The sequence below is a fragment of the Phalacrocorax carbo genome, chromosome 18 (assembly GCF_963921805.1).
Source record: "Phalacrocorax carbo chromosome 18, bPhaCar2.1, whole genome shotgun sequence".
In the NCBI taxonomy this organism is placed as follows: Eukaryota; Metazoa; Chordata; class Aves; order Suliformes; family Phalacrocoracidae; genus Phalacrocorax; species Phalacrocorax carbo.
In genome coordinates, this window is record NC_087530.1 from 5743877 (window position 1) to 5763671 (window position 19795).

Here is a 19795-nt window from a genome sequence, read left to right on the forward strand (position 1 = left end):
CTCTGGCTTAGGGAGCCTCTGCAGTCATTTGGCTGACCCAGATAAAGCTGTGGTGGTTCTTCGGTCACTAGTACAATCACACTTAGCTTGCTTTGCAGGAGCAGGGATAACTTGAGGAGTTCACTTGCAGGTTGATAAGCTTGAGGTAATTTCTGAAATAGAAATGTAGTCATAGGCACAGAAAGTTGTATCTCACTATAGCTTATTTTCCCTTGCATGCACCTAAGCTAGCCAAATATTTGCTAAAGCCCCAGTTATTTAGTGAGAAATCTTGCAGTCTGGTTACCTAGTGTCAGTGTCTCGGCAGGCGGTCATCAGATGTGTGTAGCAGTGAGGAGCTTGGTCATCTTCTCAGCATCTTGTGAAGTCCCCTATGGGTCACAGCATGCCCTGCCTGGGAGTGTGAGCACACCGAGCTCCCTGGTGCGGGCCCTTTACCAAATCAGAGGTTTTCTGTGGTCCTGACAAGCTTGTCTGACGAGAGAGGGCTAGCAGTGCTGATCCTCTCCCCTTCTGGTGTTCTTAACGCAGCTGTGAGGTGTTTGTTCCTTGAGCTGCATCTTATTGCTAGCGAGCTGCCAAGAATGACAGTGATTCTGATTTTTTTGCTTAAGGATTTTGATGTTGACTGCTATGCCCAGAGAAGGTTGTCGGGCGGAAGCCACTCCTATGGGGGGGAATCTCCTCGCCTCTCGCCATGCAGCAGCATCGGCAAACTCAGCAAGTCTGACGAACAGCTCTCCTCTCTGGACCGCGACAGTGGCCAGTGCTCCCGCAACACAAGCTGTGAAACGTTAGGTAAGTGGCAGCTCGTCCAGGGCTGCCGGAGGAGCCCCCACCACTCTCATTCGGGATGTGACGCAGAAGTAAAGGATCGTGCTTGCAACTGTCATCTTGCAGTTGCTGCCAGGCAGTTCTATGCAGAAATATATTCTCTTGGATAGGAAAAAGCCCAGGGGAATGTGTTTCCCTAGCTATAGATGATTGTGTTCAAACTCAACTCAGCTCTCCAGTGGAATGTTTTGTGGATTTCAGCCTTGTCTGCAGGCATCAATAGGAAATGACAGTCCTGCTAGACTAAAGTGATGTTGCTTCTGTGTACTAGGAGAGAAAATAAAAATAAAAATATAAATATGAAACATAATATCTGCAATAATCTACCTATTGAATTTTTGTTATATGTTTGCTAGTGTAAAGAAATAAGGGTTTTATTAAGATTGGACATTACAGAAGGTGTAGCAAGATGGTCTCTGCTGCAAGGAAGTACCACTCTGATTAAATGAACTGATTAACTGATGGAGTGGGAGGGGCAGAATTGAGAAGGGCTAAACAGTAAAAGAGAGAAACTAATGCATCATTCTCCTGTCCCCTCTGTTTAACCAGATCAATCAGATCACTATGATCCGGACTATGAATTCCTGCAGCAGGACCTTTCCAACGCTGATCAGATACCTCAGCAGGTGCCAGGTATCCTCAGCCCATTGCCAGAGTCCTTGGGTGAGTCTGGCTCCCCTTTCCATGGACATGCTTTCCAGCTCCCGCAGGGCAGCTCTCCTCCACTGGAATTCTGCAGCCTCTCAGGAGCAGCGCAGCCAACAGAGACTCCTCCAGCTTTACCAGAAAAGAAGAGGAGGAGCGCAGCCTCTCAGACTTCAGATAACTCAGGCTGCAGGGTGTCCTATGAGAGGCACCCTTCCCAATACGATAACATCTCAGAGGATGACGTGAAGAATGCAGCATCTGTACCCTTCGCGCCATTTGCTGCTGTTTTGCCTTTCCAGCAAGGAAACTCTTCAGCACCAGTTGAATTCATTGCTGACTTTGCTGCTCCAGATTCTAACAGTGACCCAGAGAAGCCACCACCTCTACCAGAGAAGAAAAACAAAAACAGTAAGCAAGTTCTCATGTTTGGGTTTTAGTTTTACCTTTCCCTTTCCTTGCAGTTGTAGTACTTCTGATGACCACTAAATAATGGTCACCCCAAGGTAATGCCCTTGCTTACGTGAGGCTGAGTGTCAAAATCAATCAGCGTCAGAAGCATGGGAGGGAAGTGTCAGTCCTTTGGTGGGCAGCAAGTGACTCTTGGAGCCAGGAATGATCCAGGCCCAGGGGAGCTGGCATCACGCAGCATCTTCATTACTATAGTGAGACCATTTTACTTCTTTGCTTACCTGAGTGCAAATCTTTGAGGCACTCTGCCTTGCGGATCTTCCTGGATTATCCTCCCTTTTTTTGTCCATTCCTTCCCCCGTCCCCATTTTATAAATGTTTTCTCACTGCAGAAAAGAATTGGGTACTCTCCAAGAGCTCGGAGAAAGGGCTGCTCTTCTGTCCAAAACCAAGCATTGCCAGAGCAGTTATTTGGCAATAGGAACATAGTCACCCACATAGCTGTGCAAGACAACACTATTAACCTAGTGTCCAGTACTGCTGTTTTGCTATGGGATCTCATTTCCTTTGGACGCCTAAGAATTTCCCACATCGTTAAAATGAGCAACCTCTAAATGCGAAGGCTCGCCATCCCCAGCCAGACTCCTGGCACACCAGTACTGACTGCGACTCAAGCTCATGACCTTATTCTGATTTCCTTAATGTTCATGGCTTGAAGACATGTGAAAGCTCTTGCCAAAAAAGCAGCCATACTGATCTGCCAAGGAAGGCTGTGGGCTACATAGTGAGATCCAGCAGATGTTAGTTTACTTGTCACTGGCTTGCTTTGCAGCTGTACATTGCATGGGGAGGTAGCATATACAAGATCTGGATCAACAGCTTTACATTGTATGGCTGGCAGCCCAAGTAAATAGCTGATTTGAAAGTGCTGAGTTGGCCTTCTGACTAATTTCTGCAGTTTATAGTCTTTTTGCTGAGAATAAGGTGGAAGTGAGATCGGTGTGTCATGTGGCAGGGTCAGTATTTTGTCTGTTGCTATGATAGTTTTCTGTGCCAGTCACTTTTTAAAAAAAAATATGTTGGCTAAGAGCATTTCCATTATCCCTAAGTGACCAGTCCACATTTGTAACCCTCTGGGATTTTAATCAGACCACAAAACTTGACCCATGTGAAAGTGAGGGTCCTGTAGTTCAGTGTCCCCATACTTAGGAAATCACTTTTGTCTCACTCTGGTAAATGGGCAGTTAAAAGATACTGAAAGCAGCTAAAAAGGAGCGAGAGGTTTGTCTGTAGAAATCAGAAAGGAAATAAATGCTGGCACAGGGCATAGCCAGAGTTGTTTTGTTATGGCTCCTGCTGTTCAAAATACTCGCCTGCAGTACCAGCTGCAAGGGGGTGTGATACAGAGGCTACTTACTGTAGGATCACGTCCTTGTGGGTTCTGCATATTAGTAACAAGGGCTGGGTCCACGTGGTTTTACACCATGCAGAGAGGGATGGATGCAGGGAAATGCATCTCTGTACACGTAGGCAGCTTTAGTAGCGGGAGACGCCTGCGTGAATCTTGGGTAAGAGGCAATTTGACAGTTGAAATGGAGACCTTTGTTTTCTGTTATCGTATGATATGTCAAGGAGTTACTTAAAAACAACTTCAAAATGCTATCTCTGTTATTGACCATGCACACTTCTAACCTCAATACCAAGGCTGCCTTTGTGAATTTTGTTTGATGTTAGAACAGTTAATTGTTGTCTGGCACTATCAGAAGCTCCTGGAGTATTGATCAGATTGCATTGTTAGGAAAGGTAGCAGCTGTTATCTAACGTGTTGTCAGCTCTGATGGTTTGATAAAGCGTCCTTGCTCCAAAGCTTGTAGTAGTATTTGGGCTGTTACCTGACTGCTGCGGATTTTTTAATAGCATTCATGTGACACTGAGAACTTGTTTTAGATTGCCTGTACTCCACAGTATATCACACCACAGATCTGCGGTTGTTAGTTTTACTTTTATTTTCAACATTAAAAGGGCAGTAAAACATTACTCAGGCTGTATGGTCGCACCCAGGATTTTTTTGCCTGCAGGCTGATGTATGTAGATACTCTTGTGTAATCACATATGTGAGGCAGTGCTGCTTCCACAACCCCAACACACTCCTGGGATCCAGAGGAGATGCATGGATTTAGTAAAAAGTTCTAGAGCTCTCACAGATGGGACTTGGTTGTAGTCCCTTTGTTGTGGGTCATCTTCTGGTAGCTGGCAGGAAATGTTGCAGCAGAGACTTTAATGGTCTTTTATGCATGGGTACAGCAAACCCTGCTAGGGTTAACCATGTGTATTGCTGTGAGCTGTGCTCAGAGGGACCTCCAAGAGTTGACTTCTGTATAATTTAAACAGAGTAGCGATAAGCCTTTTAGTCTGTCATGAATTATTGTTGTTTTACTGTGCTGTAAGAGAACATGTTACTGTGCTAAGGGCAAATCACTCCAGACTTCTGCTTGAGCACCAGCATCATGCTCCTGCTGTACACAGAGCAGCTTCTGCCATGAAGAGCCCAGAGTCAGAAATAACAAGATCCTCCCCCCAGACAGCTTGCAAACTGGAAGAGAGGCACTTATTCATGTTTCCCTCCCTGTCAGTGGGAACAAAATGCAGCCTGGTGCCCTGTAAGCAGCTGGTATTTAGCTGCAGGAACCATGCTGAGGGCAGCCTGGGCTTAGCCAGCGGATAATGCGAGCTCTTTGAAAAACAGCTCTCCTCCCGGAGGTGACAGCAAAGACTGGCTTATTTGACCTTGACTTCTCCAGTGAGTTGATGTGCTGTATAGCTTAAGAATTTCCATTATTTTGGCTCTTGCCCATGTACACAAATCCGTTGCGCTTGTTCAGGGCCGGTCGTAACACAGACTGCTGACACAGTGCCAGGAGTTGGGTTAGACCTTCAGAGAGTCCTCCTCATCGGATGCTACTATGCCTCACCTATATTGCAGATGCACCTTATTGCTGATCATCTTCTGGCAATTCCTTGCAGCTTCCAGGACCAGCAGCTGCACGGTGAGCAAGCTCAGGTGCTGTGGGTGCACTCTGAGCGATGCCTGTGTCTTCTACCATGTGGGCAGAACTGGTGTGTGCTAGAAATCCCTGAGCAGCTTTAGTTCATTTGGAAATGACAGCCAAGGCATTGTAAGCAGATTGCTGGGAAGGTGTTCCTAGCCTCAATCTGAGATATTGGTTTATTTTTTTATTATTTCAAATATCACAACTGACATAAGCTGGGCATGGTACTGGGATGGGAGAGGTTTGTCTCTCACGCCTCCCTTCTCTCGCAGGGTGCTGCCCTGAGACTGTGTCACTCCACCCTGGCTGTTCACCGTGGAGGTTGCAGTCCCCATCCCTCCCTCTGCACAGAGTCGCTGCAGGGTGTGCAGCCTTATCTGAGCTGGTGATGTAATTTCCCATCTGCTTTTTAAATTTCTGCCTTGTTAAATACCACAGCAGAGAGGGGAAGGGATGGAGGGAGAGTGGGGAGAGAAGACCCTTTGCAAATGACAGTCTCAGGGGTCATCCTGCTCCCGTACTCTCCTGTTCAAGATTGGCAGCATTTTAATGATGCCCATTTTAATTTGCGCTCTGCAAATTAAACTCCTGAGCCAGGTTTGTGTTTCACCATCCCAACTGTTTTTCACTTCACCCAAAAACAGAGAAGACAAGGTAGAAGCAGAGACATGCTCACGCGCCCTGGACTAGTTGGAACAAGCAAGGCAGGGGAGCTGCCATGGCAATGGGATGCATTAGCCTCATAAAGAGCTGAGATAAAAGACCTCTTCATTATTCCCTTGCAGATTGAGTTGAGGCTCTCAACAGCATTCAGTCTTACTACAGTAATTTAATTTTACGCAAGTGTCTAATGTGATACCTTTTTCGCCAACACTTCCCGAGTTTGTGTCATATGGACAGCTGAACCCAGAAACTCGCAGCTATCGATCCCGAGTGTTGTCGTCCGATCGGGACGGTCGGTGAAGCACTGTTTCTGTAGGTAACTCCACGTGAAGGGTTGGTCTGAATTTAGCAGTGTCAGCTGCATTATACCAGGACTGCCAAGCCTGACTTCTTGGCTTTTGTCCTCCTCAGTTGATGAGCTCTCAAAATGTGCTCTTTTCCCTCAAGCTCTTGTCCTCTACACTTCTCCAAGGAGTCTTGATCCTTAGTTCATTTTTGCTGCTAGAGAAATATCTTTCATAAGCCTTCTTTAGATCTTATCCTTTAAAGTTGCTGTATGATGCCAAGGCGTTTTTCAGGGCACGGGTATTAATAGGAGTACGATAGTCAACTGAATCACTGCTACTCAAAACAGTATTTTAGCAATTCTGTATGTTCCACACTGAGACTTCTTTACCATGCTTTCAAGTGAGAAAATATTGCCAGAACATGCTTCTTTTCACTGTTAGGCTGAAATTCACGTACACAAGCAAATTTGATCTTGGCTTTAACATGAGCGCTGACACCAGCAGATGAGGGGGCACAAACACACACCAACATGCATGTGTGTGCAGTTTGAAACCTCTGCCACACTCCCCTCAGAAAGGAGAGGTCTGAGCCAGCAAGGGTGGTGCCTTACATCTGTGAAGGGGTGCTGGGAAGGCAGGAGGGTGGCTGGGGGAGGAAGAGGAGCAAGGCTTGGGTAGCAGGGGGTATTGGAGGTCAGAATTTCAGCAGCCTTGGCAGAGCTGTGCAGGGGCTGGCAGTACTGTGGGACACGAACAGGTTGTCCACTGGCAGCACTGTGTGGGGTCACAGGATGGGGACAGCAGGTGTTACCGGTCGGGATTGAAATCCATCAGCTGAGGTTTCCTGCGCTCTGATTGCCACGACCTTCCCCCCCACCTCCCGCCTTTATTCTGCTTTTTGGAGGAGGGATATCATTCTGTGGGAAGGGGGCAGCTGTGTTAGCTCCATTTCTGAATGGAGTTTAAAATATTAGAGGAAATCTGAAAAAAGGTGCGAAAGACAGGTGCAGAGCAACTCCTTCCTGCCAACACATTTGCACGGCTGCATCCTGTTTGAAATAGGCTGGCCCGTAGATCTGCATTGGCAGGTGAACAGAGGGCTTTGCCTTGCACCTACTGTGGGAACCAGCTTCACGATGTGCAAGTACTGCACTGTGGTCGTCGTATTTATAGCTTTCACTGAAGTCATCCATTCATTTCAGCTGTACAACTGAAATGCCAGCAGAAGCTGAAAAATTGCCACCTAATGACCAAATTTACAAAAACTGACAACTCCTTGTTTATCAGGAAGAAGGGAGGAATGATCACAGAGTATCTTGTACATGACAGCATGTTTACAAAAAGGCCTTGGTTAGGCCTTTTATGACACTTAAATACATCTATTGCTCCTGTTCTCAGGTATATAGAAGAGTTCTTTATTTATTTTACATTTATTAAGTATACTTCTGATCCTTAATAAATCTGGGGGTTTGTAGTCTTTCTATGACACTAGGTGTCATTCTCCCCCTCCAACACTAAAATATTGCAGCTGTAACTAAACCTCTCTCACAGCTGCATAGGCAGACCTGCATGATTTTTTTCATAGACTTTGGAAGGATATTTTACAGATGGAAAGGTCCTCTGAATGAGATTTGATCCCATTTAATATTTCCATTGAACCACATCTCAGAAAAGCTTTTGGATCAGTTGGACTCAAGAATTGGAGATGATAAGATGCTTTAAAAACTGATGGGAGTGAGAGTGTTGGATTTGAGCTAAGGAGGTAGGAAGGCATGGTCAGTGGCACTTCTAAAAGGTGCCAGCATTGGCAGTCGCAATAATAAAGAGGTACACCCAGTCTTGCAGGTAGGTGTTTTCTGATAACGGTTTTATCAGCTTGCTAGAATGGAGAAAAGCTGTAAGCCTCCTCATTCTAGAAACCTTGCTGACTACAGCTGAGAGACTTATTATAGGCACAAGAATTATTACAGATTTATTGTCAAGGTTGCATCTTTGTACAAGGTGATCTGTGCCTCCTAGAAAGCAGACTGAGGTTATTCTGGTTTGTTGGTGACTTTGGCATTAGCTGTTGAGGAATATTCTCAAAATTGCCATGGGTTACATGGGGAAGGGATCTGGGCTAAGAGTCAGTGAATCAGACTTCTCAAGTAGCTGTTTGGAGACCTCACTGGTTCCTTCAACTGTTGTCAGATGTGTTTGTGATTGTTTGTTGTGTGCTGGCTTGCAGGATGGGATATTCACATCCTTTCCTGCGAGGTGGGTGGCAAGTGACTTTGTAAGCTACCTGTGAACAGGGCATGGATTCCTTGCTGCTCCCAGTTTGCAGCAAAGCCTGACTAAGAGTGGCATGGCCTTACTTGTCCTTGATTTTGAGAATGCCTGCTTGTTGCAGCTGCAGCATGCAGACCAGGAGCAGTGATGTGACCTTTTTTTGCAGTGATGGCATATATGCAGTTTGTGGAAGACTACTCAGAGCCACAGCCGTCCATGTTCTACCAGACCCCTCAGAACGAGCACATCTACCAGCAGAAGAACAAGCACCTCATGGAAGTCTATGGGTTCAATGACTCCTTTACCAGCTTAGACGCCTCTCAAGATCTGGCACCTCCTCCTGCTCTCCCACCGAAACAGCGGCAGCTGGTGAGTGACATCTGCAGTGCCCTCCCTGGCAGGGCACACCAGCCTCCCAGGAGCAGCTCTATTCTTCCTACTCCTGTTCCTGACAGGCTGCAGTGGTGCGAGGATGTCTCATTGGTGTTACCACATCACGCTTCTTGTCATCTTGTTAACATGTTTTTAGGCATTTTGCATCATCTACTTAGAGCTCCTTTCTAACCCCATGTTCAGACTGTTCCCATAAGCTCTGAAAGTCCTAAAATGCCCAAAAAATTAAACATTAGTCTTCTACATGGCGTGGTTGAATCTATGTCAGACTACAGGCTTGTGTAACAACAACTGCTTTGAAGAGTTTGACATGCTGGGCAACATGGTTTTCAAGAGATTGCTGCACTGTTGTTCCCAATGCTGTTTTGAAACAGTTGTCAAGGATGCCACTAATAATAACCATTTAAACATAATAACTGCTTTTATGGCTCAGTCTTTGCCAGAGCCGCGGAACTTTGGTTAGCCATTATTTAACTCGTGCATGTTTTCTCCATGCAGGATTTTACCTGTTCTTCAGTGTTCTGCTGGCCCTCCCAGACTCCCAGCACAAAAAGGCACATCCACACGTGTATGTGTGTTGGGTGGTGGGTTTAACAGTACAGCAAGTGGTGGGGGATGAAATCCTGGCCTCAGTGATGGCAGCAGCAGTTTTGTTTCCAGCCTCAGTGGAGCTGGGATTTTGTCCTATTTCTTTTTAAGGCTCTTTTTTTGTCTTTTTTTTTTTTTTTAAACTCTAACCTTAGGGGGTTTGTTTATATTAATTATCTGACTTGCTCTATTTTTAAAAAAGAAAAGCATCTTTTGTGCTGATGTAGCTAACTTAAATTGGCCATGGCTTTAACAAAACAGGAGGAAATGTTGGAACAGAGCCATGGTCTTACCATTATAAGGGCGACTGTTGCGATACTTCTTCATGTCATCTATGCTAAAGTTTGACTGACAGAGGATGTTACTTTTTAATCAAATGGGAAAAACAACTGAGAACTCTAATTTGGGAATTTGCATAACTACATTCCTGTGATGCAGGTAGGAGTCCTGAAAAGACAAAATAACATTTTCAGCTAAGCTAAGCTGAGTATTATGTTTTATTGCTTTGTGGGGATGAGACCTTAAACACCCATGTCCCATCTGCTTTGCAGTGACACTGAAGAGTCTATAGCACTCCTCTCTGAAGGATCAGGCAGTTCTCCAGAGCCGTGGTTCCCTTGTCAGTGTTAATCCTTGCACTGTCACTTGTACTTTGTAGTCCCTTGCCTACCTCCTCCTAGGGGAGGCTACACTCCAGTGATATCCAGTGGTGACTTGGTCAACACAGTCATGAGACAGGGCGTATAAAGCACAGATTTATTATAGCCATTGTGCAGAAGGGAAATTCTGCTCCTATTCTGAATTTGTCAGCTGAAGCAAAGCATTTCTGTGCTGCCCTTTAATCATAATCTGGGCAGCCAAGTTGTCACTGGTTTGTCTGCTAGCCATTCTTGTAGTCTTGCAAGCTGATACCTTCAAGGTGTTGCTTGCAGCTCCCCTGAAGCAAATGTTTCTTCAAGTGCAGCCTCCCACCCTTACCTTCATCTCTCTGTTGGGAAAGTGGTGCAAGCAGACGATGGCTTATTCAACAATCATAGTAAAAGCCACCAGACACTTGTTCCTCTGCTCCTGCTGCCATGAGAGTTTATGAAACAGCAGATGACGTGGGCATCAGCTGCTCTAGCAGCAGGCACGTTTTGCTGGATGAACTCCTCTATAAAATAATAATTAGGAAGTCTTTTCTTGTGAGCTTCAAGTCTCATTTATGAAAGAGTTGTACATTATATTCAATAAGTCAGAGCTGAGAAAACCTAGATCTACCTTAGCCTCCCTCACACTCCTTACTACAGTGGAAGTTAGGAGAAATTCCTTAATAGCATTTGTTACTTACAGTGTAATATCTCCCTCTTGTGCAAATGATATATTTTGGATTTGGACTGAATTGGACTGAAAAATGGCTGGACATCACTGTTATCAAGTGTCTCAGCAGTACCAGTGAGGGCCCACACATACTGGAAAGGCCAAGTTCCCAGTCTGCATGTTGCCACAGAAATACAGTAATCTGCAAGAGTCGCTCTTGCTTGTAGCTGTTAAGCAGCCCAGTTCCTCCTTTGGGCACCTGCCCCCCATGCCATGGGGAGAAAGGGGCAGCAAGGAACAGCTTGCCTCTCCCTGCGGCAGCTGTCCATGGGTGAACTGGAAGGGGGAGGCATGAGTTTATTTTTAAGGGATTTGTGAGACAAAGAAGATTTGAACTGTGATTTTTGTCATGCCTCTTGAGCTCAAGAAAGGCATATTGGTGTGTCTGGCTCTGATGAACTGTATGAATAGCTATTTGTTTAGCAAGCCATTATATGCATTGTTTTACAGTTAGCTTTTCTTATCCTTTATTCATAGCCTTTTCTGTGCTCTCTTTCTTTGTGTCTTCTGTCTCTTGCTTTCTTCCCCCTCTTCAGCAGGCCTCCTATGCTGCCTCTTCTTTCTCTTCTGTCTCCTACTGTGTCCAGCAAACTAAAGTGCCCTTCACCCCCGAGGACACCGGTGCCACTCAGGGCCTCACTATGTCAGTCTCTAACTCCTTTCTCAACCGGCACAGCTCCTTTCCTGTGCATTCGGTGAGTTGCTCTGTGCTTTGACACACGTGTGTATTTGTGTCAGTGAAACGCTTGTGTGCAAACTCTGTACTTATGCTCTCGGTTGCAGGTAAAGGTGAAGGTTCTTTTGAGGGCTTTTGAACTCATGTAGTAATCAGCCAGGTGAGAAAAACTGTGTGCAAATCCTACTAAATGAAGCGCAGGGGAGGTGTGGCGTTCATTACTTTATATGCACGTCAGTACTGACATTTTTGGTGAGGGGCTGTCGACGGGGAGCTGGCCTGTGTGCCCAGGCACACTCCTTTGACCTACATGTTCCCCAGGCTGCACACTGGAGCTGCAAAGCCTTTTTGTTCCATTGCTTAGTGTCAGCGATGTGGATGAGTCGATTAAAGGCTGCTCTGAGTCTGGCCTTTGGAGAAATAACAAGATGCTGTCCCCAAAATACATGGATTTAGGCAAACATATGGAACAGTGACTGCAGCTCCTTAATTTTATTTTTCTAGAAAATGGCCTCTACCAGGTCTTTCATCTAATATTTGCTTGTCTGCTTCCCTTCACGTCTCCGTGGTCCCAAACAAGCTCAGTAAGCTTGTATGATATGCTGACAAATGAGCAGGGTTTTCTCTCCTACAGCACTTGTGAGCAGTCTGAAGAGAGAGCAGCGGGAGGAGATGAGAATGACTTAAATCTAAATAAGAATAGTCTTAGAGCATTGCTTAAATCTGATCAGCTGCTTAAATTAAATGGTAGTAATAACATAGTGTTAATATAATGAAATTAAATCTAACTATGGGGTTCCCCCAGCTCATCAGTATGGGGCTCATTTGCATGTAAAACTATGTAGTTATGCTCTGATTGCCATGTGATGACAACTGAGAATAGACTATTTTTTAACAGTGACCTGGATGTTTAGTAAATTAGACTTTTTCTGGAGAAGAAATTATCAGAGAAGACTTGAGAAAATTCAGAAGTATTCAATTAGTTTAATATTAAATGTTTGAAAATGGTATGTTCCCACTGTGCCGTTGCTGTCTTCCAATTTCTCAACACTTACTCATTCTCTAAAAATCAGTGATAATTGTTGGTCTGAAGAAGAAGAAAGTATTTAAGTACCTGACAAGTAGTGCTACTTCACAAGCAATGAATTAGAGCTTCTGGCTTCCCCTTGTGTGAAAGAGAGCAGTATCGTAGTTTTGCTGCACCTATGAAGGGCTGAGGTACAGAAAGGTTAGTGCTCGCATAGATTTGTGGTAAACAGTTTTAAAATTTGAAGTAATGCAAAAGTTCTGGATTGTACAGCTCTCTTGTTTGATAGTGATCCTTGCAAGCAAAACAGAACTGTAAGACTAGGTAAAAGCACTTGACTATTTTTGTTTTAACTGAGAGACTATTAATATGATACTATCATGCTCTAAAAATATGTAGGCACTTTCATTTAAAAAAGCGTCCTGGTTGGATTAAATGGTTACTACCTACTTAATTGTTCTGGCCTGTTCCCATCTTGCTTTGGACTACATTATTGTGACTACATTATTTTATGAAATGTTAAAACATCATTAAAAAAATCCTTACTTGTTTTTGTAAGGATTTGATGAGGGGAAAATAAATGGCTGGAGCATGAGGAACAATGAGAACAATTAGGCAGTGCACTGTCAAATGCACAAAGGAAGTAAGATGAATTAAAAATGGTGATTTATCCATTAATGCCTTTAAATTATGATAATCTCATAGTTGCTCATGACTTTATCTGGTCTATTTTTTCACAGGCAAAAACGAGATTTTTCACTATGACAGTGTCTCTTTGTCTCCGAGCTGCAAAATACCAATGTCCTTACATGCATCATAGCTGACCCATGTAATACCATAACCACGGTTTATCCCATTTTCCCTATCCCTAATAAGACAGAGATGTGAAACAGCTGTCAAGGTTTGGATCATTCCCAGGGTGACACCCTGCAGTTCAGCACTAAGAAGGACCAGAGCCCCTCTCGCAATCCGCTCCCGAGCATTGGCTGGAAAGACCATGCAGCTTCACGCGCGTGTTGCCACAAGCTGCACCATCAGCTCTTTAAGCACATCACTGTGCTCCTTTTATCCTTTTTATCATTTTTAACTCTCTCGCCAAAGACAGGCCACTCAAGTGAGCACTGTAGTGAGCAATAAACCCGTTAAAAAATAAGCCATAGATTTCCACTAGCCCCAGCAAGGGAGTTAATGCTACGGAGAGCACACCTTTTGCATACCAGCCAGCTGAGGAGTTGGCCTCCTGTGTACCCAAATGTGAGTGGTGATTATCGAATCTCTTACAATGATGTGTCTCCTACATTAATCGGTATCCATTCCATACAGGAAGCAAAAACCTCCTTAGATCGATACCAGGAAGTCAGAGCTGATAAATGAAATGACTGTCCATCGACCCAACGTGAGCAATGTACTGCAGGTTTGCCACGCGCAGCCAATTTTCAGAAAGTGCCCTGTGCTTTTTTACTTCCCTGGAGGCTGGCCTGGGGTGGACAGCAGAAGTCAATCCCAGAGGGAGGACCTGGCCCTGTACCCATCTGTTCGCGTGCAGGCAGAGGAAAGCTGAGGCTGCACCATGCTAGCCCACCAGTTCTGTGCTCCTGGTGAAAGACTAGCGCCTTGCTACTGACTTAAGGAGCTTAAAAAGACTGTTTTCAGGCAGTGTTTTGAAGCAAAAAAGAGGTGAAGTTGTTCAGATCATCTTTAATCTTGATTTTTCATGTATGAATTTCTTTTCCTAAAACCTTGACTTTTTTCTTTCCAGTCAGCGCTGCAGACGCTGCTACAGTCCAGAACCCACCACTGCTCCGTCAACCCGCTAATCACGCTTTTCCCTTCTTTGCAGGAAGTTGTGTCAGAGCTAATAGCTTTTACTGGATAGAGGCAGGTCTTGAGCAACTGGATCAAACCTCATAGGTTTGGCAAGTTGAGTCTGTTTTTTAACAGAGTCTGATTCGCGTCTAGCCTCTGTGCCAGCAAGGGTCATGTTTGTAGCGTGGGCTGATATTTTAAGGAACTGCAGCATCATATTCCCCATGGCGTGAACAGCTAGGCCGTTAAATCCCATATTGGGAGGACAACTGGATTGTACTGTCAAGAGTCAAAAGAGATGGGAATCCCTAAAATGAAAGTACTTCCTGTTGCTAAGCAGTAGGAAAGGAGGGATGCAATAAGAAATTGTCCTCCTTGGTAATTGTTGGCACTGCTTTTTTTCTCTAGCTGATCACCCTCCTCCCTTCTTGTGAAGACAGAGATACTGTCGTTTGGTTTAACTCCTTGTGCTGTTTGACTGGAAATGGGTGGGCAGGTATCAGAATGGCAGGAATAAAATCTTGAAATCTTGTTACTTCCTGGCAGCTGGGGAACTCTGTGCTGGTTAAGGAAGTCAGTCCAGTGAGAAGCTCTACTGCTGTCCATCCACATATTTTCCACCAAAGACTGCAGGAAGTCGGTTACAACTGGGAAGCTTTTCCTCGCTGAAACAAGGAACGCAGTTGTTTCTCCGAGGCATGTACATGCCATTAGTGGAAATTTGGCTGGATCCTTTCTCAAAATGCTGGTTTCTTCTTATGTTTTCTTTTTAATTAAGAAACATTTCCAGTAATTTTCCAGAAACCAAATTGGCTGTTGGATTCCAGCAGAAGGCGCAAGCGATTTCCTTATGAAAGCTCCAGTTCAGCGTTTCTGTTCTCACTTGTTCCCACCATTCTTGAGCAAATTGAGCAAGGACACAGAAAATTCACAGCAACTGTTTTTCTTTCTTGTGTGTGTGCTAATGTATGTTCAGGAAAAGGAGGGTCAGATAAGTGTTTAAAGACGCGCGCCATGCAGACATGTGCTTCGCATGTTTTCTCCGCCTCGCTCCTCTTCATGTAGCTCCCTTCCAGTCTGCAACGCACACCGCAGCTCTGGCCCTCCGCAGAGACTGAGCTGTTTTGATGTATATGGTGATCCAGTGGTGGGAGCCAGGATCAAACTGGGACTGGGAGATCACAGCGTGTGAGTTCGTTTCTGTCCTAAGCAGGGTTTGGCTCCTTAATTTGGAGCAGAAGGAAGGCCAAAAAAAGATATGCATCCATTTAACCAGCTGCTGAGGTCTAGGTATTGTTTTGCCTTTCCTGTTTAGCGTTCCTGCTGCATTTGTGTTCCTTTCCACTGCCCACGGCAGGCCTGGATGGTGGTATTAACAGTGCTGTTGCACGTTGGCATCACTGAACCCTGCTTCTGAGAACCACTTCACCCAGTGGTTCATATATTTTTCTTGCAGTTGGAGCACTACCTGTCTCTATGCAGGTCTCTCTAAATGGTCCCCTTTTGAGTTCATAGTTGATGTTTTTTGTGTGACTGACTTTTTAGGAGCCTTGTCTTTGTCTCCAGCCTCTGCCTTTTAAAGATCTGCTTGCTAGATATGGTGGTATTGTCTACAAGCTAAACAAGAGTTGACATTGTAAGTGGGATCAGATTGAATTCTCCTGATAGTTTCAAAAGAGAGGTGCATGATCCATGGTTACTAAATCTTATAAATGTTTTCTCCCCCCACCCTTCCCCCCCACACCATTTGTTTTGTTGCAAAGATGTACAAGACTCCCCCTCACTTAAGAAGAAGTTTGAATTTTGTGTTTTCTTGTGCAGAAGCTGGGAGACCCTTTCCCAAGGGAACAGCAAGCCCTGTCCATCCATCTGGTATGCTAACCTTTGCTTAAAAACACGGAGGTCAGCTGTGCAGCCAGGTCAGAGCCTTTGCTGAGAAACATTCAAGCATGAGGAGTTGCTGCCTTTCCTGTGGCAGTGCTTGAAGCCATTCTGTTGGCAGCTTGTGTTTCCAGCCATTCATTGTAGGAGCATTTCCTTCCTCATTAGCAAAAGTACCTGGAAGCCCAGCATTGTGTCATGAGATAGGAAATCTTTTCCAATAGTTGTCTATGCAATTATATTCTGAGGGTGTAGCAGTTTTGTACGGCACCCAGTATTTTGTGAACATAGTTCTCTACTGTTAGAATTTGGGCATCCAGTTCTGGCATGATGCCCACATCGCTCTCTTAATAGCATTAGCAGAGGAGATCTAAAAGATTGATCCTTTCCTCTGATAGCTTCATGTTTTGGAAATCTGATGCTCTGTCTGATCTGGGAGTGTCTGGCAGGATTGCAGATTAATTTGGCAGAAGCAGTCTGTAGGGTAACCGAGAAGGCTGTGCTTAAAAGGTAAAGACTGTGTCTGCTGATGCTGCAGGTGCTCTGACAGCCATATAATTGAATTCAACTTTGAATTTAGGAAGGAGGCTGCTGTTCCTCACAACCAGTGACTCCCTGCATATAAACACCCTGTCTCCCTATTACTTGTGGTCAGCCATGCCTATTGAATGTAAAGGCGCATCACTCTTGAAATAAGTTTTCTATTAGAGTGCTTATCTCCTGCCATCTAATCCAAATAAATGGCTGTAATGTCAGTGACCTTTGGGACATCCTGTAACACTGATGATGATGATGGAAAGCAGTTCTAAAATATTGACAGTTGCAAAAAATCAAAGGCAGGAAATTGAAAACATTGAAAGGTGCCATCTCTGGAAGACCTCTGTGTGTCGTGCTGTGTGGTAAACGTTCAGGTCAAGGCATGTTAGCTTCCTGCAGTTCCCAGGAGACGAGATTGCTCCAAGCTCAGAGTATGCTTTGTGGAAGCACTTCCCACGTGGAAGATAGGTGGGTTGGTTTTTTTTAAAGTCCACTTTAGTGGTAAGAGGAGAGGGATCTCTCCTCCCTGTGCTGGCCATTTGCTGTCGTAGGTCAGGTTCACTCATGCTGGGAGACCATCTTCTGGTCCTGTGGTGGGAGCCCGGCAGCATGGCCGGAGTTTGCATAGAAGAGAGCATCCTGTCACAAAGGATCCGGTTGCATCCTGCTTTCTAACTTTCCCAGAGATTATTTTGAAGTACTTCACTTAAAGCAGAGCCATGGAGTAGGAGGTTGTGTCAGTACAGCCATAGCCGAGGCCTTCCTGACCCTGCAAGAAACCTCTAAGAAGCAGATTAAAACAAGCACTGATTTGTTTCCAAGATAAACTGTTGTTTGTGATTTCTTGGGGGAGGACTAGAGAATGACTAGTTTGCTTGTGACAGTTATGTTGAATGGACTGTCCCCTCCCAAAAAAAGTATGTCTTTTAAGGGATGACAGGGCTTCCAAGAGATGTACAACACCCAAACCCCGTGGAAGCTGTTGCAGCAATTCCTGCTGCAGCTGCTGTCTGGGCTGGGTCGGACTGAGGAGCAGCAGGAATGGGTGCCATATGGACATCATCTCCACCGCAGGGTGTTTTTTTTCCCCTTTAAAAGTATGCTTCATTCTTGGCTCTTGTCCCAGCACGGCTGCATAGCTGGAATTCCAGAGCTGCTTGCAGGCTCCGGAGGAAGGAGGGGGCTCCCTGGCTTGCTTTCTACAAGATGCAACTTTACAACAAGATTGGAAGGCGAGAGCAGCCTGGCTAATTAATGCCAGCACACCAAAGGCTTCTCTGCACTGTTCCCTTTGTTAACAACATGCTGAGAGCATGTCTGCGTCGTTAAATGATTGTTCATGGATCACATAATGAAGATTAATGCATTTGCCTGGATACCTGGGCCTTAAACTGGCATTTTCAACACATCTCATGCCAAGATATTGTTTTGAAAGGTATATTGATGAGGCCGAGGAGAGATGAATGTATAGTGATTGTCAGTAGTAACGTATCTGCATTCCAGCTTCTAAAATTTATGCAATGTTATGTTACATTTAGGTCTAAATTGCCTTTGAATTGGAATTAACGTCTCTGAAACTATGCAAGGCAGAAGCTGTGCAAATGTTCCTGCCCCAGAAGCAGTAATTCATCTCCGCGAGCTGCTAGCTCAGCCTGCAGGCAGTGTACCAGGCAGCATCTCAGCTGCTGAGCCTCCCGGCTGGCGTTTGGCCTGAACTAACCCTCCCAGCACCATCACACAGCACGTAGAGCTTCGCAGGGTGCTGCCTGTCCCAGAGTGACTTGATTGAGGACAGCGATTTCCTTTCACTGGTGCCCTGCATGAGCTCCACTGCTGCTTTGCAAAAGCCTGGCTTTTCCTCTGGGTTCGGCAGGTCACAGACAAAAACCCTTGGGAATCCTTGGTGGAAGATGTCCATCAACTACAAAGTGAAGGACAGCATATGCTGCCTGTCTCACGTGGGTGCAGGAAGCCCAGCTCTAGGGGAGCTGGCACATAGGTTCTGTTTGAGCAAATTATTTCCTTTCCTGGAGCAGAGGAGCTTGTTATGGAGACAACAGTTTGTTGAGTGCCTTCTTGAGCCGTTGCAGCAGTGGTTGGTAGGAGTACATGTTCTCCATCCGCTTTGCTCCTGTTCTTTTTTTGGGGTCTAGCCTGGGACTTGGGGCGATAGTCGACATAATAGCACCGGTGAGATCATGATATACCAGGGAGACGGGGCAGGCATAATGAATCTGCTGAGCCAAGATGATGTCATGAGCCTGGCGTCTTACGAGGGATTTAGTGTTTTGTGCCATGCAAGTGAAAATGAATAAATGTAGAGCATTTATCCAAGCAGAAAGTAAATACAGAGATTAGACTTGTCATTGTTACTGAGGCAGCACCAAAAGCTGACAGTGTCCCTGGAGCCAGAGCTGCTCATCCAGAAAGAAACGGGCAGGAAGAGAGAGGAGCCTGCCCTAGAGCCAGTCTCCTTTTAGCCACGGGCATGTGATAGGGATTTGCATTTTAATTATTTTTCAGTAGTCTGTTAAGCACTCTTTCTAAAGCATCTCCCTCTGCTCCTCTGTATTATGCCCTGCAATTTGTTTTGGGCCCCGAGAATACACCCAGAGCAGTGCCGGACTCCATGCACAGCGGAGGGCAACCGCTCTAGGATTAAGGTGGTAGAAGGTAAAGTCTAGCCATTGACCTTTATGTTTTCTTTCCTTTGTAGTGGAAGAGCTTTTTTTGCCCAGGCTTCTGGCCCAAGGCTGTTCTTAGTTTAGATTTTTAAGCTCATATATCTTTCCTCGGTAGAAAAAAAATACCCCTGCTGAACTGGATGCTGCTGCCTCGGCTCAGGTGACAGCCTAAGCTTTGCTTTTTATCACCCGCTCAACTCTCCTTAGAAAATGTAGCCTGAATTCTCTGATTCATGCCTTTTGTTTCCCCTTTTCCTTTTTACATCACAGCCTTTTCAGCCTGGTTTGAGCAAGTTGTGTCTGTGCTTCTTGAGAGCTCTGTAACGCACCATCGTCCTGCAGCAGGTCGCTCCAACGAGCAGCTGCCACGGCTTCATTTCAGCGTGGGGTTGGTTTTCTTTTTTTTTTTTTGGTTGGTTTTTTTTTTGGATGATGTGATTCTTCCTTCGGTCCACTTGGCTACGACACAGATCTCGCTAGTGGTTCAGCTCTACAGGTTTTAAAACAAACTCTCCAGCAGGTTTAGCATTACTGTTTTTCAGTTGAGTTTGTTGGGTTTTTTTGGTGGGTGTCAGCTTTGTTTTGGACTTACCCTGACAGCAAATCTTACTAGCTCCAGATGTTAAAATATAGAGGGTTGCTCTTGTTTTTATTGGCACAATATATTCCCACTGCACCCTGTT

At 45.2% G+C, this 19795-nt stretch overlaps 1 protein-coding gene across 5 annotated transcripts in view; it reads left to right on the forward strand.

Annotated features, from left to right (window-relative positions):
• The window catches only part of RAPGEF1 (Rap guanine nucleotide exchange factor 1), a 90110-nt gene that overhangs the window by 50491 nt on the left and 19824 nt on the right, over positions 1 to 19795 (forward strand). For 4 of the 5 annotated variants that reach the window (XM_064468710.1, XM_064468709.1, XM_064468712.1 and 1 more), the window contains 3 exons: positions 615 to 798; positions 1384 to 1890; positions 8328 to 8530. In XM_064468710.1, the coding sequence (XP_064324780.1) occupies positions 615 to 798; positions 1384 to 1890; positions 8328 to 8530 (894 nt within the window). Of the gene's footprint in view, positions 1 to 614; positions 799 to 1383; positions 1891 to 8327; positions 8531 to 11037; positions 11197 to 19795 lie in introns of all 5 variants that reach the window. The other variant, XM_064468713.1, reaches the window with a different exon arrangement.